The following is an 18608-nucleotide window of genomic DNA, read 5'->3' as shown; positions in this document are numbered from 1 at the left end:
ATCGAATCGTTTGGATTTGAAAGAATCGGAGAAAAAATTGAATCGTGACCCCAAGAATCGATTCTGAATCGAATCGTGGGATTCCCAAAGATTCACAGCCCTAGAAGCCAGACAGCTCAGTATCAGGTCACCAAAGCAAAGTTAAATAGTTTGCTTTGCCCAAAAATAAGGCTTAAAATGCCCCAAAGATGCGGATACTAAAAACTGGACAAGTTTGAATCTTGTGGCCTTGGCCTCAAGGTAAAGGTCAAAGGTAAATTATGAGCATGGACAATAGGTCCTATGCGTTATTTCCGTGATTCAGTGTTTGGACAGTGATGTTTGTAAGACGGACAGCTAAGATCAGCTAAAACATCTGCCGGGGGTAGGTTTTGCTGCGTCCAGCACTACTTGTTATTTTATATGTGTGTAGGTTCTCAGTCATCCATTTGTGCCATAGGTTATTTTATACTTTAATTTCCAGGGAAATATATGTATGCTCTAGAACAGAGGTCCCCAACCCCCGGACCCTGGACCTGTGCTGGGCCGTAGGTCATTTGGTACCGGGCTGTGCTTAAAGACTAACTAACTTACATTATTTCTGATGTTTTATTTTTTAAAAATTGGATTCTCTCCATTACATCTGTCTATGACTCTGTCTTGACGTGTGTCAAGACGCTTGTCTCGGTCACGTGATAGTCACCGCTAAAATTCCAGAACCTGTCTAACAGAATAGGCCGGTTACCTACATTACACTCGTTTAAATATTTGAGTGCTCAACAAGAGTAGAAAAGCGCCATATAAGAACTAGTCCATTTACCATTTTTTAACTTAGATTTTATTTATTTTCAACCATAAATAGTGACAGTTTTCCATAGTTCCATTCTTCTCTTGCAGCTGTATACATTCCACATAATAAGTTGATGACAGAAGTTGAGATAGCAATAATATTGTCCAAAGTTATAACAATAAGTACAATACAGTAATAAAGGCAAAATGACAAAGAGATAAACAAAACAAAACAAATAATAGAATCCCCTCTGAGGTAAGATGGTCCACATGTTCTTGTTCACAATGGTATTTTTTACCGGTCCGAAAGTGTACAGTGAGTGCAAAAGGGTAGGCCTCTAAGTATATCACTGTATTAATAAGGGCATGGCTGGGCTGCACCATATATTAAAAACTGTTTTTTGAAGCCTTAGAGAGTATGTAATTTCCTCCATTAAATAAATGTCTCAAAATTTTTGAATCCATAGTTATATGTGGGGGGGCTCTGGTTTTAGCCATCTAATGGCTATACATTTCAACGCTGCTGTGAGCAATATGTTTAGAAGATATCTGTCAGCCTTCCTATCCATTACCTCAGGTATTTCTCCCAATACTGCCGCTACGGGGGGTTTTGGAACATCTCTTCTGAAAATTGCATTGAGTGCTCACTATTATTAATGTAAATATATGTGTGTGTGTGTGTGTGTGTGTGTGTGTGTGTGTGTGTGTGTGTGTGTGTGTGTGTGTGTGTGTGTGTAAATATTTCCTCCCAGTACACTTAATTTAGGACAAAGCCAGACAATACAAGTATGGCTGGCAGTCTGTGTCCCACAATTTCTCCAGCATGAGCTTGGCTGTGTTGGACCCATTTTACCAGTTATTGCTGGCGTTCTGAAAAATCAGATTATTACTTTCCATTTGAATTCTCCCCAGGTATAAAGAGTTTGTGACTAATTGTGCTCCAGTGCATATTTCCTCCTATGTGTCCTCTGCTATTGTCTCGTTCATTTCAGTCTCCCATTTCTGCTTTATTTATGGAGTCATGCATATTCATAGGTACACAGATAGGAATAGATCATATAATTTACTAATTGCTTTATGTATTCCCTTTCCCTTTTCTATGTTCATTTTTGTTGTTTTTTTTTTTGTTTTTTTTGCCAAATGAATCCAGACATCATTTTATCTAAGTTATCAAAGGTAGGTTTGGGAATCTCCACTGGCAGCATCTGGAATAAATAAAATAGTATTGGTAAGACATTCATACGAATGCTTTCAACATGACCTATTAGAGAGATAGGGAGTGTAGCCCATCGCTCCAAATCTTTTTTAATGACTCGGAGTAGTTTGCTATAGTTTGTCTCATAAAGATCATATAAAGATGGAGGTATATAGATACCAAGATATCTGATACCATCCTTGGACCACTTAAATCCACTCTGTAATTTTGTGGTATCTGAGATTGTGCAGTTTACATCCACAGCCTCTGTTTTGTCTATATTTACGTTGTAGCCTGAATAGAATCCGTATTGTGAGATGAGCTCTTTAAGTGGGGATTGTTGATGTAGGTTCTGTTAAATACAATAGTACATGACCAGCATATAATGAGATTTTGTGTAATTCCTTGTTTATTCCTGTACCTTTAATATTAACATCGTCTCTAATGAGTCGGGCTAACGGTTCAATTCTAATGGCAAACAGAAGGGTTGAGAGTGAGCACCCCTGTCTGCACCCTGTAATGTCTGGGTTGTGTTTGGTGGTGAAGAGGAGGCGGCAGACATACTTATCAGGCAGCCAAAAACGCACAACCACACTGGTACTGGGAATTCCACAGTGTTGTCCTTTAATAAACATATTCTTCACCAACCTTCACCAACGTATTCTTCACCAATGTAGCTGCTACATTACCACACATGAAAACGAGCAGTGTTCATACAACCCGTGACGATACAAAGAATAAGGAAAGAAAATTAGAGGTTCGCCTCAAGCCAAAATGTCTGTCTGCAAACGTTTCTCCCTCGCTCTCTACCGAGGAGCGGTGGGCGCACACTGGTGACATCATTAACGAAAAGCTTAGACTGTCGTAAAGAGACACCACAATTACGACTGTTACAACCCCCATTCTAATGGAAATCTATCAGACCTATAGCCGCTGACTTTGACCGCTGCCTGTGGAGAGGAGTAAAGTGTTTGTACCCAGTCAACAAAGTGTGGGCCAAATCCAAGATGTTTCAGTGTATGAAACAGATATTTCCAGGATACTCTGTCAAACGCCTTTTGGGCATCTAAGGATTTGATTGCTGATTCAATCTTTCTTTCTTTCTTTTTGAGCAGTTATGTTCAGTAAACGCCTTAGGTTATCAGCATAATATCTCCCTGCGCTAAATCCTGTCTGATCAGGGTGTATGATTTGGGTGATAAATTTGTTAAGTCGGCTGTGAGTGTTGCTGTGAGTATGCGTAGGTCTGTATTCAGTAGTACTATAGGTCTGAAGGACTGGCAGTCAGTGGGGTTCTTACCCTCTTTGTATATTACTACTATTATATACTTAATATATACTATTATCATATAGTGGCGTCTGTCCAAGATGGTGCCATAGCCATCTTGGACAGAGTATGATGATATGCTATTAATAGTGGGAGAACTAAAAGGTCCATAAAAGTTTTATAAAATACACTGACATATCCCTCTGGGCCTGGGCTTTTATTGTTCTTAATTACCTGCTTGACCTCCCACTCCTCAGTCAGTTGATCTAACTTTAAAGCTGCCTCTTCCATCAGTTGGTTCAATTTTATGTTGTTTAAAAAATCTGTGAGTTCTTGGTCATCACTGCAAGTATCAGTGTTCTTATATAAAAATTTGTAAAATTTTGCAAAGGACTCTGCTATTTTGTCAGGTTTTGTCACAATAGTCCCTTGGAATTTTATTTTATGAACCATGTTAAAGGATTGTTGTTTCCTCAGTCTAAGTGCTAGTAATGTACTTGCCTTCTGGCCATATTCATAATATTTTTGGTTAGTGAATCACAGGTTGCCCTCTATTTTATCTGATAATAGACTGTTTAGTTGTCTGCGAGTTGTGTTTAAGTCCTTCATGATATTGGCTGAAGTGTGTTGTTTATGTTTAAATTCTAATTCTTTAATTTTGTCCTCTAAGTCTCGTTGTTTAGCATTCCTCTGTTTTTTCCTTGCAAATGTGAAAGAAATAATGGGGCCCCGAAGAAATTCTTTGTTGCAATCCCATATTATCAGATGTGTTGTTTCTACAGATGTATCAGTTTCTAAATATGTCTTTAACTCTTCTGTAACCAGTGCAATGAATACTTGATCACTGAGCAAGGATTTATTGAATCTCCATTGCTTGGAGGTTGGCCTGTGTCCTATGTCCCATTTTAATAAAACAGGTGCATGGTCAGATATAGTAATAGGTAATATGTATATATCTACTAGTCTATGTAGCTCTGACTTTGAGTAAAGAAATAATCAATCCTAGAATGGGATGCATGCCTGCTTGAGTAGAAAGTAAAGTCTTTAGTTCTGCGAAACCTGCTTCTCCATATACAGTGGGTACAGAAAGTATTCAGACCCCTTTAAAATTTTCCCGTTTTGTTTCATTGCAGCAATTTGCTAAAATGAAAAAAGTTCATTTTATTTTTCATTAATGTACACTCAGCACCTCATCTTGACAGAAAAAAAAACATATGTAGAAATTTTTGCAAACTTATTAAAAAAAGAAAAACTGAAATATCACGTCATAATTCAGACCCTTTGCTGTGACACTCATATTTAACTCACATGCTGTCCGTTTCTTCTGATCTTCCTTGAGATGGTTCTACTCCTTCATTGGAGTCCAGCTGTGTTTAATTAAACTGATTGGACTTGATTAGGAAAGGCACACACCTGTCTATATAAGACCTCACAGCTCACAGTGCATGTGAGCAAATGAGAATCACGAGGTTAAAGGAACTGCTGAAGGAGCTCTGGACAGAATTGTGGCAAGGCACAGATCTAGCCAAGGTTACAAATGGATTTCTGGTTTCTCAAGGTTCCTAAGAGCACAGTGCCCTCCATAATCCTTAAATAGAAGAAGATTGGGACGACCAGAACTCTTCGTAGACCTGGCCATCCAGCCAAACTGAGAAAGAGCCTTGGTGAGAGAGGTAAAGGAGAACCCAAAGATCACTGTGGCTGAGCTCCAGAGATGCAGTAGGGAGATGGGAGAAAGTTCCACAAAGTCAACTATCACTGCAGCCCTTCACCAGTCGGGGTTTTATGGCAGAGTGGCCCAACGGAAGCCTCTCCTCAGTGCAGACATATAAAAGCCCACATAGTTTGCCAAAAACACATGAAGGACTCCGAGACTATGAGAAACTAGAAAAAGCATTTCCTGAAGAAAATGCACTGTGAATGCTGCAAGCTGAAAGGCTGCAGCTGAAATGCCAAGAAATGCTTCAAACAGCTGAAACTTTATTTGCTGAATGAGCTTCAACAGCTGAACAGCTGAATAGCTTAAGAGCTGAACAGCTGAATAGCTCAACAGCTGAACAACAGCTGAACAACAGCTGAACAATAGCTGAACAACAGCTGAACAACAGCTGAACAACAGCTGAACAACAGGTGAACAGCTGAACAACAGCTGAACAACAGCTGAACAACAGCTGAACAGCAGCTGAACAACAGCTGAACAGCAGCTGAACAGCTGAACAGCTTAACAGCTGAATAGCTGAACAGCTGAATAGCTGAACAGCTGTATAGCTTAACAGTTGAATAGCTGAACAGCTGAACAGTTGAATAGCTTAACAGCTGAAAGGCTTGGCTTTATTTTAAAGCTTAAATGATGTCTCTAGCTGAAAGTATCCTTAAGTTATTAGATTTGAAAGTAGGAATAGATTTGAAGATTATTTGAAGATTTCCTCAGTCATTTGAATAGGGCAAAAAAGATGTAATAGCAGTATTCTCTGGAAGAAGCTGAGCATTTTGATACCAGAACGGTTTTAGTAGCATAAACGATGCTGAAGTTATTAAAGCAAAACCAGCAGCCCAACTTTGAACAACTTGCATGCAGAAGACAAATCCACCAATCAGTTTAAAGCATTTTGAGCCAATTAGAATGCTCCTACACATTTAGTTCTGCCAACTCAAAACAGCTGTGTAACTGTTTAAATGCAGGCACTTTGTGGCAAAGCCCTGTTGAATTTGTCTTGGCGCACCTCCTGAACAACTGCTTATAAATCAAAAACCATAGCTCCAAAATAATTTTTGAACTGTGAGTGTCACAAGGCCCTGCTCTAAACAGTGGTGTAATTTTTATTTTCCTGGCTTTAAAAATGTAGTCATGGGAGCAGTTTTAAAAAAGGGCTCTTTTCTGGTTTTGAGAACATCACCTCCCAAAAATTACTATGGAGGCTAATGGAGCAGTTGGTGCTCCCTCTGTTTGAACCCTCACAGTTTAAAAAGTTTACATTTGTCAGGGGTGAGAGACACATTATTTGAAAGCAGAGAAGCGGCTCTAAGTTTTGATCATAAAATGATGGCTGTAGAGGAAACACTGTGGACACAGCAGCAGTTTAGAGAGAAATTTTTCAGCTGAAGAATTTGAAGTCTCCCACTCTGACAGTTGGAGCTCTCACTCTAGCTGGCACAATACACACCCATTATAAACGCTGAAAAGAGCAAAAAACCTTCTTTAACTGTAACTGTTCAAAAACCATGAAAGATATCAACACAAAAAGTAATAGCTGAATAGCTGAAAGGCTTGGCTTTATTTTAAAGCTTAAATGGTGTCTCTAGCTGAAAGTATGCTGAAGTTATTAGATTTGAAAGCAGGAAAGGATTTGAAAAGGATTTGAAACTTTCCTCATTCATTTGAATGGGGCAAAAAATTTAGAAAAATATTAATATTAAATTAGTGCCAAAAGATTTGAACATGAAAAGTAAGAGGCCACTCCTCCTGAAGAAGCTGAACGTTTTGATACCAGAACGGTTTCTGTAGCTTAAACGGTTTTTGAGTGAATGCTGCAAAGCATTCACAGTAATAAGATTCTCTGGTCTGATGAGATGAAGATTGAACTTTCATCCATCCATCCATCCATCCATCCATTTGCTTCTGCTCATCCTGTTCAGGGTCGCAGGGGGTGAGAGACAGGGTACACCCTGAACAGGTCGCCAGCCTGTCGCAGGGCCAACACAGAGAGACAAACAACCTTTCACACTCACATTCTCATCCACACCTATGGGCAATTTAGTGTAGCCAATTAACCTAACCCCAGAAAGTGCATGTCTTTGGAATGCGGGAGGAAACCGGAGTACCCGGAGGAAACCCACACAAGCACGGGAATGGTTGGTGATATTAACTTCCTGTTTGTGGCACATTAGTATATGGGAGGGGGGAACTTTTCAAGATGGGCGGTTGAGTCAAATAGCAGGCTTGAAAATGTCAAAAATTGACACCTTCAATTGAGGATGGTCGACTTCCTGTAGGGTTTCGGGTATGGGTCCAAGAGACTTTTTTGTACGTCTTAGGATGTTACATGAGCCTGCACAATTTCAGAATGTTCTGGGGCTACACAAAAAACATGGTATTTTATTATATTTCCAGCTCCCACTAGGTAGTGCTCTCACGTTTAGGGACTTTATGCATATCATTGTGTTCAGGGCAGGAGGCTTATCAAACCACCAAAGTTTGATGCAGAGCAATGTGGCTTTGAGTTACAGCAATTTTTGTTTTCGTGGGGAAACACCGAACGTTGCCATCCTGCCAGGGTCACGCCCTTTGGTGAAAACTCAGTTTTGAAAACAATGTAAGAGAAACTCCTCAAGGCCTTCCAGGGGAAATTTGAGATGGTTCTGCTCAACCACCTTGGAGCTGTACCTCAAAGTGTCAAACATGACATTTCCTGTACCCACTAGGTGGCGCTGTGACTGTCAGTAAATATTATCATATGTTTGGGTTCAGGTGTGGACCGTCATCAGAGCAGGCCGCCTATAGCTCAGATCTGAGAGCTTGAAAGTCTTCCACGAGTGCACCTTTGATTTCATCTCTTATCACTTTAGCAATTTCTCCTCTCAATGAAGACAAAATGTCTGCTTTCATTTCTTCATTACTCATGTTTGGGGCTTCAGTCCCAGCAGGTGTCGGTGGATCCGTGTCGCCTGTTGCACGCTGTCTCATGTTCCTAGCAGGCCGTGCAGCATTAGCATCACTTCCGTACTTATACTTTTGCAGTTTTTCGGACATTCGGACTGGTTTTGTTCTAGTTGTCCGGTTGTTTATGTCCTTATGGTGTTTTCTTCAGTTTATCGCCTGGCTTTAACTTGGTTAGTGTTGGGACTTGTTTTTACTCAGATAATAATTCAGCAGCTGGCTCAAAACACTAAAGGGCAGAGGGGAATTAAAAACTATTATTCAACTTTAATAATGATTGAACTAAATACCTATGCAGTGTCTGAAGCAGTGGGCTAAAGAATTCAAATAAAGAGATAGAGACACGGAGAGCAGAAAGAATCTAAAATCAGAGGTCAGAGTGTTCTCAAAGCTATAAAAAGATGCATTAATCTCGGTATTCAGCTGAGCCATCACGGCTCAAATATGTCCTGTACAAGAACCTTGGTAAATTCAGACTTCAGTGATGCACTAATCTTGTTGCCCAGCTGTCGTGGCTGGGAAAATATGCTTGGTACGTAAAGTCCCTAATAAAATCGCTAAAACACTGCACGCATTAAAGTGAGAGGTGAACAGTAAATGTCACTCCCCTCCCACTGCTTCAGGAAAATGTAAAATAGCCACGTTCTGAGAGCATGGTCTGCTCTGTAGGTGTGTTCCTTCCTGTTTAGGGTTTCTGGGCCGCCGATTGGATGTGCCAAGAGGCTGGGACCAGGCTGTGCACCCACGAAGGGGCGGGCTAAAAGTCTAAACCACAGCCCGCCCCCACCTGTTTTGTGCTGCCGATTGGACGAGCCGTGCCAAGGGGCTGGGACCAGCTCAGGGCACCAACAAGGGAAGGCACGGTTCTAAACCAAAGCCCGCCCCCACCTTTTTGAACCAATAGGGTTGTGAGTAGTAGTGAAATAAAATGTTAGGTTAGCTTAGAGAAAGTCATCTTCTCACATTAGTGCTGTTTTTTTTTATGTAAATGTTGTGAGTTTTGCAGGAGCCCTAAAAAAGCATCTTACGCCATATCTTGCTCACCAGTGCCCCCCCCTATTTACCATTTTTATTTAGCAGCACGGGGATAGCAGTGAGGCAGACTCAGCCATCAAGCTGATTCTCTCCGGTGCCCGACACCACAGCTCTGTAGCCACTCTCCATGTGAAATCAAAGTTTGTATTGGTGTGTGCCAGCTGAACCCAGCCAACCCACAAGCTAGCAAAAATGAATTGCAGAGAAACTAGCTCAGGTCTCACACTGATTCAGTGTTATGATGAGTTGTATTTTTCATGTGCTTTATACAGTAAAAATCGAAAAAGTCGAAATCGTACAAATCGTATTTTCTCTCTAGTCAGATGGCATCTGCAGGTCTCCATTTTTCCTGATGTTAATTCCAATAAAATCATCACCAAAGTCAGTCAGATATTCACCTATCTTGGATGAAAAATCTGCTCCCATTGTAATACATGTCCAATTAAATGTGATCTATAAGTCAGATGAATTTAGCGTTAAAGCCTTCCTCAACTCACGTCCACCCACTTCCATGCATTGACTCATTCATGTGCAACTACACAATACCTGGAGATCACTTTAGTGTCTATATCAGTTCATTGCAACAGAGACAATCATGGCAAGCGCAGGAGGCAAGCGTAAGCTACAAACTCGCACATACAAGCAAAAATATGACATTATCAAAATTGCAGAAGCAAATCCAGAGATGAAGCAGAAGCAATGGCAGCGAAATTTGATATTAGACCCCAAACTGTCTGATATTTTGGAAGAAACAGATTTTTCCTGGCTTACACTTACAAGGGTTTTTTTTTTTTTTTACGTCGGATGAAATCCCATGGGGCATTTAAACCCGAATGAGGAGATTTCTACTGTATGCATGTTTTTGAGGTGTATCTTTTTTTGAAGGCATGTTTAAACATTACCATGACGACCGCTAGACCTTAAAGGCTGGTCAGTGGAAATATTTTCTAATACTAAACCGGTCCGTGGCTCAAAAAAAGTTGGGGACCACTGCTCTAGAAGCAGCTAAATATTTACTGTCAGGTGAGCTCAAATTTTAAAATTTCACATGGGAACCAGTACATTTTTAGTACCCGCACTTTTACAATTCATATTGTAGTATATTTACATTCATATGTGAAACAAAAAGTAAAATTCATTCATATTGAACATTAATTAGAGGTTTGCACATGAATAACTTTACCCAATAATAGAAACAACACAGTACTCAATATTTCTAAGGCATACCTTGTTTCCGGTTGAGTCTGGCGTAACCAGCTCCATATCCTTGGCTGAATAGTGACGAACTGGTGAAGGAGCTATATGGGAGAGGAGTGGCCAAGCTGTCTTCACACTTCCCTGAACCAGAGACAGAAGCAAAGGGAGCTTTATTTTTTCCCAGATGTTTCCTTTAATGCCACAAACAGGTCAAAATTTTAAAAAGTGTACTATTTTACTAAATGGCCTGGTTCTTATGTAGCGCTTTTCTACTCTACTTTTAGCACTCAAAGCACTTCATACAACATGATTCATTCACCAATTCACACAAACACATCTTTCTACACCTAAGTGCTTTTGATCTAACTCCTATTCCAATGGCTGTATCAGAGAGCAACTCTGGATTTAGTCTCTAACCCAAGGATACTTTAGCATGCAGACTGGAGGAGCCAGGGGTCTAACCACCAAACTTCCAATTAGCAGATGACCTGATCTACCTCATGATCTACCGTACAACCACCCCATTACTACTGACTACCTTAGTTATATTTAAGTGCAACATTGCAAATAAAACCATCCTGACAAGCCAAGTATCAGAATGTCACGGTCTTATTATGCACTGATAAAAATGATTCTGCGGTGAAGTAAATCTAACATAACTGAATCTGTGAAATCAACAAATAAAAAAAAATCAAGTTAGTATCTAGTATCAAGTTAGTAGGATAGTCCTTGGGCCAAGATGCTCTCTGATGTGGTCATTGGAGTGTGACTGCTAGATAGAAAGCACTTAGGCATAATAACGTGTTTGTAAGAATGAGTGAATGAGGCTGGAGTGCTCGAGTAGAAAAGTATTAAGAAACATTTACCATTTTTGTGCTGAAACTGAACTGAACAAAATTCACACATTACTCTTACACACAAACACTAAAGATGGGACCAGGAAAAATGAACATTTTTTTGTGTATTTGTCGTGTGTGTGTGTGTGTGTGTGTGTGTGTGTGTGTGTGTGTGTGTGTGTGTGTGTGTGTGTGTGTGTGTGTGTGAGGGACAGATAGAGACAGGTGCAGGGCATAGTAATGAGCTTCCTCATCTGCATCACAAAGCAACAAGCCATGCATGCATTAAGCAGTTTAAAGGAACAAGACAAAAATTATCTGCTCAGCAGACAACCTGGAAAATAACCTCAGCACTCCATCAACACCTTTTCTTTCTGACAAGAGTACTTGTGGTGAGCTTCCTGCTGCTAAGAGAGTCTGGAAAACCACAATGATGATATTCTTTAAAATGCGGCTGCTTTTTAATCAAGTGAACTCATATAAAGATCATGGATCAGAGTTTCTGGTTGAAACAGGATTTAATTTAGTATCCTGTGTATAATGATGACTCCACTGCGGCTGCTGGAATGTGACCAGCCCACTATTCACCCAACCACTCCCTCCGTTCAGCCCTGCTTTTAGCTGCTAATATCTTTATTACTTTTCATCATACAAATGCCAAAGATTTTGAAATCATTTTGAAGGTTTTTTGAGTGTTTGGATTTTTTTTCTACCATTGAAGATTCACTGAACTAAATTCAAGGTCCTATACTAAAACTACTGTTCTGTAGCAGTTTTATAGGAATCATATAGAATACCTGCCTATGATGAAACCATAAAACTGTGGTGGGAGTCTTGGACATTTGATCTGTGCAGAATTCCCTTTGGATCAATGCAATTTTTCAACAATGTCACGATAAATGTTGCAGATTCCTACACCTGTAAAGTGTTTGAAATCAGGCAGCTACAGCAGGAGCAAATGGAAAAAAGGTTGTGTTCAAGGATGAAAGTTCCAGCACCTTTCCCAGTCTGTACACTAATGAAAAGTAACAGTCACATGCCAGGGAATGAAATAACGCAATATGACCATTTTGTGCTCAGTATACAGCAGTTGTGGTTTAATTATTTAATAGTCCCACAAAGATCCTGCAGCCCAGTGTAATTTTAAAAGTAGAAACCCTGAACTATTCAACAAGTCTGACACTGGAACTTGCTTTTTTCTAATGCAACTTTAACTTTTTTTTCCCGCTTTATATAAATTCATTTAAAATTAAAGAAATTAATTAATTTCTTTAATTAATTGTGTTGTAAACATTTCTGGGTCTTGTGTGTTTTCTTGTATTTTCTTATGCCAAGAATTGTACCAATCAAGTTATGTTCCACTACAGTCTTCACAAAAATTGCTAATTAGTTTGTGAAATATGCTTTAATGCTGAAATAAATCTAATTCCAACAAACTCCAAAGACGAAAAAGAGATTTGTAGTGCAGCAAAATAATGCATTTTGGTGTCAACTTGAAAGACAGGCAGATGTGACATGTAAAATTAAGATCAGGGGGTAAATGTGAGATGATATTTGGATGCAAACCATACTGTGATATTTAGAATCCCCATATATCAGTATCACTTCCAAAATGTTGCACTAGAACTTTAAGCATAATTTTAGCCCCCGTTTACACAAGAATGTTTTCAGATGAAAACCATAAAGTTTTGTTGTGCACTGGCCTGACCTCAGCGTTTCGATGGCACAATTTAAAAATGTGTTTCACATGGAGTGTTTTCAAAATGCTCCATTCGCCATCCCCACGTAAACAGTGAAAATATTGCACACTATGTTTGCAACTCCTATACCCACACCGCCAATTTGTGGCCTGGCATGGTAACTACAGGGTTTTCAATGTCTTGTGTTTTCATGTGAACGGTGATCGTTTTTAAAATGTTTCTGTTTGAACACGTTACTTTTCGAAAACAAAAACAAGAAAAGATACAGTGGAAACTGGATTGTTCTCATGTAAACGGAGCCTTAAAGTTTGACCTTATCTGGCCTTGATGAAAAGGTCAGAGATCAAATGTGACATGATATTTTAAATCTTTATATGGTACTTTCTATATGTTGACAATACACACCACACTTGTAAAGATCTGTTTCAAAGTTATAAAGCTTTTTGCCATTTTTCAACCTTATCATGAAGCAGACCTTAAAGATCTTGGTGAATGTAAGCCAAATTTTAATGAACTGTTTTTATGAACATGACTCCACTCGACACACAGCACAGTTTTATCAGAATTAATTCAAAACTTTTTGAGCTATTGTGTTTACAGACAGAATGACCAAAATGTTGCCAAAAAACATAACCTCCTTGGCGTAGGTAACAGACACTGTGACAAAGCCTGAGGGAAGATATGATCATTAAGGGCTGACCAACAGGAGGATAAGGAGAATTAGGGGAGACAGACACAAACCTAACAAAGAACCCATCCATCCATCCATCCATCCATCCAACCATCCATCTTCTTCTGCTTATCCTTTTCAGGGTCACGGGGGGTGAAGCCTATCCCAGCTATCATAGGGAAGAACATGAAAGAAAATGGACTAGTGGTTGTGTAGCACTTTTTCAACCATGTACTCATCCATTGCTTTATTCTTATTATACACTTCTATCTCACATCCATGGCAAATTTACCAGTTAAGCTTAAAAGCATGTCTTTAGACTGTCGCAGGAAGTATGAGCGCATGGAGGAAACCCACAAAGGTACCATTAAACATTGCACAACGTTACACAGATCCTTCTTGCTGTGATGCAACAGCGCTAACCACAATACCACCGTTCCACCACATACCAAAAACAAACCTTCAAAGTGATAGCAGGAAGTAACCTAAGGCAAACATTAGACACAGAGCCAACAAGATTCTGTGTTTGGTGATGAAAGGAAACACATGAAATGTGAATCCAAACATCAAACTACCAAATTAGAATAAAACCTCAACACTAGAAAAGGAGAAAATCCTAAACAGAAACTCAAATGAATAACTAAGAATTCAAAAGGATACTGATACTGTCTTAATTTAGCAGAGAAGATATGTCATCAGAATCCTAGCTAAAACAGGGTCTAAATCCCAGTCAGTTTTCAGTTTCTAACCAACTTCCTTATAATGTTTCCAACTACTCTGTCTTGCCAAATCTAGACATCACATGATGCTGCTGCACTTTACAGCTAACTTCTAGACTTTTGAAAAACAACTCTAATTTAAGAAATGTCTTCATGCGGTATAATCTATAGTCATATTTTCATGGCAGGACTAGTATAATAAAATACTTGTTACAATATTTTCACTGTGAGGATGTTTTGTATCTTGACTATATTATCAGTCCTTCAGTAATGGTTTATCTATCAAAAGTAGACTATTTTTATTCAGGTTTAATACATTGCAGTTTCACAGTTTTCTCATAATATAGAGATACACCAAATGAAATTTTCTTAGCTGAATATAACCTGCAGGTTATAACCTAAGTATAACCTGCTGATACAGATTTTTGCCAATTCTTTTTTTTTTTGCAAGAACTATAGCTGACATGATATATATATATATGGTAAATGGTAAATGGACTAGTTCTTATATAGCGCTTTTCTACTCAGTCAGAGCACTCAAAGCGCTTATACAACCTGTTTGCATTCACCCATGCACTCCCATTCATACAAGCACTTCCATTTTTATGAAGCTAAGTGCTTTTAATTAACTAACATTCACTCACATTCATACTCCGACAGAACGGTCGGAGAGCAACTTGGGGTTAAGTATCTTGCCCAAGGATACATTGGCATGTAGCCCGGAGTAGCCAGGATTCGAACCGCTGAACTTCCGATCAGTAGGTGACCTGCTCTACCTACTGAGCTACAGCCACCCCACTGAGCTACAGCCACAAAAAACAAAAATAAAAATTATTATTTTCACAATAAAAGAAGTTATACTTTATAACTTCCCACAAACTACACTAAGTTAAGGGATTTTCTCTCCCTGAAATGACAAAATAAAGTGCTCTGCAACTGGAAAGAGGTACAAATGGCTACTTTTGGCTGTACAGCAATCCCTCACCTATTGCTGAGGTTACATTCCAGAGACCCCTGCAATAGGTGAAAATCCATGAAGTAGCACCGTTATATTTACTTTATAATTAAGGCTTTATAAAGTCTTCCCAGATGGCTGCCCCTCCCTGAACCTGGTTCTGCCAGAGGGTTCTTCCTGTTAAAAGTAGGGGTGGGACTTTAACGCGTTAATTACAATTAATTAATTACGAGGAAAATAACGAATTAAAAAATTTAACGCATTTTAAATCGCACTTTGCACCGTGGAAAGTATAAGTTCCAGGCATACAGATTATATTGACAATATGATGAGCATGATGAGCTTATTTGCAAAAAGTGCTCCGCTGTTTTTGGAGCTGTCCTTTGCTGCTGTTCTACCAGCAGCTCGCCTCGCTAGCTGTCACCTGACCGGACTATCGAGGCTCGCTTTAGATGGAGAGAACGCCCGACTGCCGTCACATCATTTCAACCCCCGCTGGCTTTCGCCGCTGAGTGGAAGTTAAATACAGATATAACTCATTCAGACTGGGGCAATGGTGGCCATCGGGAGGTTCCCGAACGGCCGGTGATCAGAATTTTTTTTTACCCAATTAAGCACAGCAGCTCCCGTGCCGATCCCTTTTATCTGTGATATGAACTGATACAAAGCAGCAAGTTCAGCCTTAGAGCCCCAACCTAATTCACAGCTGTGAAAATCGCTTCGCTTTTCTCATGTAATACACATGTAATATGGTAGAAAACTTGATGTTGAGACGGCAGAGTCACGCCCTTCTGCCGCTTTCGATTTTCGATTTTAGATTGACTGACTTCTTATGAATAACCCACCAAGACAGAGAATACAACTGATTACCCTGGCCTGTGAATTTTTTTCTGGCTAGAGCTGGGTAGCCTACTATTGTTACTACAAGGTATAAAGGTAGTTATATATGTTCGCTTAAGCATTTGCAAAATATGAAACATACAGGTGCTGCTCATAAAATTACAATACCGTGAAAAAGTTGATTTATTTCAGTAATTCCATTCAAAAATTGAAACTTGTATATTATTACACATAAACTGATATATTTCAAATGTTTGCTTCTTTAATTTTGATGATTATATCCATTGTCACCTTAGCTAGCCATTGAAGTTGTTGAATATGTTTTTTGGGATGCATGCACAATGTATAATATACATTGTATAAATATGCCATATACATTACATTCAGTGCATGCCATATCCAATCTAGAGGGCATAGGAAATATCTGATGTAGGGTGTTTGACTTGCTTTTGGAAATGTGTACATGCTCTTCATCAAAGATGTATATTCTTGTAACTATGCAAATGCACATGGAGAGAGAATGGCGTCTCTCTAAATTAGAAGATGCTCATTTAGCCTGGAAAAGAGTTTGTTTGCTCTATAAAAAGCCCTCCGTAAAGCTAGGACATCTTACTATTCATCATTAATTGAAGAAAATAAGAACAACCCCCAGGTTTCTTTTCAGCACTGTAGCCAGGCTGACAAGAGTCAGAGCTCTGTAGAGCCGAGTATTCCTTTCACTTTAACTAGTAGTGACTTCATGGATTTCTTACAAATAAAATTTTAGACATTAGAGAAAAATTATTCATAACCATCTCAAAGATTTATCTTCATGTTCGGCTGCTTTCAGCACTGTGGTATTGTTTAGACTCTTTGGCTGCAGTTGATCTTTCAGAGTTAACTTCAATAGTTACTTCCTCCCAAACCAGCAACATGTTTATTAGATCCCATTCCTACTAGACTGTTCAAAGAAGTCTTTCCAATTATTGATGCTTCAATCTTAAAAATGATCAATCTGTCTTATTAGTTGGCTATGTACCACAGGCCTTCAAGGTGGCTGTAATTAAACCTCTACTTAAAAGCCATCACTGACCCAGCTGTCTTAGCTACTTATAGGCCAATCTCCAACCTTCCTTTCTCTCAAGACTCTTGAAGAGTAGTTGTAAAACAGCTAACTGATCATCTGCAGAGGAACGGTTTATTGAAGAGTTTCAGTCAGGTTTCAGAATTCATCACAGTACAGAAACAGCATTAGTGAAGGTTACAATGATCTTCTTAGAGGCCTCTGACAGTGGACTCATCTCTGTTCTTGTCCTGTGGACCTCAGTGCAGCTTTGATACTGTTGACCAATAACATTTTATTACAGAGATTAGAGCATACTATAGGTATTAAAGAACTGCACTGCAGTGGTTTGAGTCATATTTATCTAATAGACTCCAATTTATTCATGTAAATTGGGAGTCTTCCTCACACACTAAGTTAATTATAGAGTTCCACAGGGTTCTGTGCTAGAACCAATTTTATTTACATTATACATACTTTCCTTAGGCAGTATTATTAGAAAGCATTACATAAATATTCATTGTTATGCAGATGATACCCAGCTTTATCTATCCATGAAGCCAGATGACGCACATCAGTTAGTTAAACTGCAGTTTACTTACTAACTGCAGTTTGTTGGGATTTGGCACTATATAAATATAAATATAATTGAATTGAATTGAATTGAATTACAGACTAGTAAATAAGCCATTTGTAATATGTAAATATAATTATCAGCATACAGAATCGATCAACATCACTGGTCAACACTTGGGCCATTGCTACAGGAAGTGCAATAAATATGTTATTATTGTATATCACAAATGGTGAGGTGGCATCCCAAGACCCGCCAAATGAGGCACCAAAAGCGAGTCCTAGTAATTGAAACAACAAAATGCTGTCACCACAGGAACAAGTCAGATTGACTACACAACTCACAAAGCACAGTATGTCTGCACATGCATGAATAAAAGCCAAGATCTGCCACCGGCATGTCCAATGCTACTGACTTGTAACTATTCAGCAAACCCCAACATACCCAAGAGTCATTGATCAGCAGGTGACAGGCAGGATAAGACCCCAAACACAGAACTCAGGAGTCAAAGCATAACTCGGAAATACCACAACTCTATTGCTGGTTGCACTTCACCATGTACAAGAAAACTAGAAGCTCAACTGGAGCTGATAAGTCAACAACTAAGAAATACACAAGGAAACTCTGAACCAGGAAACACAATGAGAGACAATATATACACATGATGTAACTGGGACATAGACCACAACAGGGAGCACAGCTGAACAAGACAAGGGGAGTAAAACTGAATACAAAGATACAGAGGATTGACAAACTAAAACAGGAAGTAGACATGGAAAGAGAAATGCTGACTTGACACACAGAGGAAGCAGACACACTTAAGGACTACAACACCCACACTAGAGGAACAAGAACATAACAGGTAACTAGACACAAGAGGAAGGAATACCAGGGAGGACTCAAACTACAACAAAAGGAACTGAGACCAGGACTAAATGCACTCTAACAGGAGCATAAAAACAAAACACCAAACAGACCCGGAGAACATGGGAAGCCTGAGAACCGAAACAGGATTAAATACAAAATGAAGAACAGTCAAGAATAAAACTCAGATAACTAAACTAAGAAGTCTGAGAATATAAACAAAGAAGCCAACCAGGAATTACCAGAAAAAGACAAAGATTCAGAACTGCACAAACACAATAAACTAAGA

General features: G+C 39.2%; 1 protein-coding gene across 2 annotated transcripts in view; it reads right to left on the bottom strand.

Annotated features, from left to right (window-relative positions):
- Window positions 1–18608, bottom strand: part of cntnap2b (contactin associated protein 2b) — an 82209-nt gene that overhangs the window by 53398 nt on the left and 10203 nt on the right. For both annotated transcript variants that reach the window (XM_030725370.1, XM_030725371.1), the window contains exon 2: window positions 10150–10260. In XM_030725370.1, the coding sequence (XP_030581230.1) occupies window positions 10150–10260 (111 nt within the window). The remainder of the gene's footprint in view (window positions 1–10149; window positions 10261–18608) is intronic.

This window comes from Archocentrus centrarchus, unplaced genomic scaffold, assembly GCF_007364275.1.
Source record: "Archocentrus centrarchus isolate MPI-CPG fArcCen1 unplaced genomic scaffold, fArcCen1 scaffold_54_ctg1, whole genome shotgun sequence".
NCBI lineage: Eukaryota > Metazoa > Chordata > Actinopteri > Cichliformes > Cichlidae > Archocentrus > Archocentrus centrarchus.
This window is presented reverse-complemented; position numbering and strand designations above follow the sequence as displayed.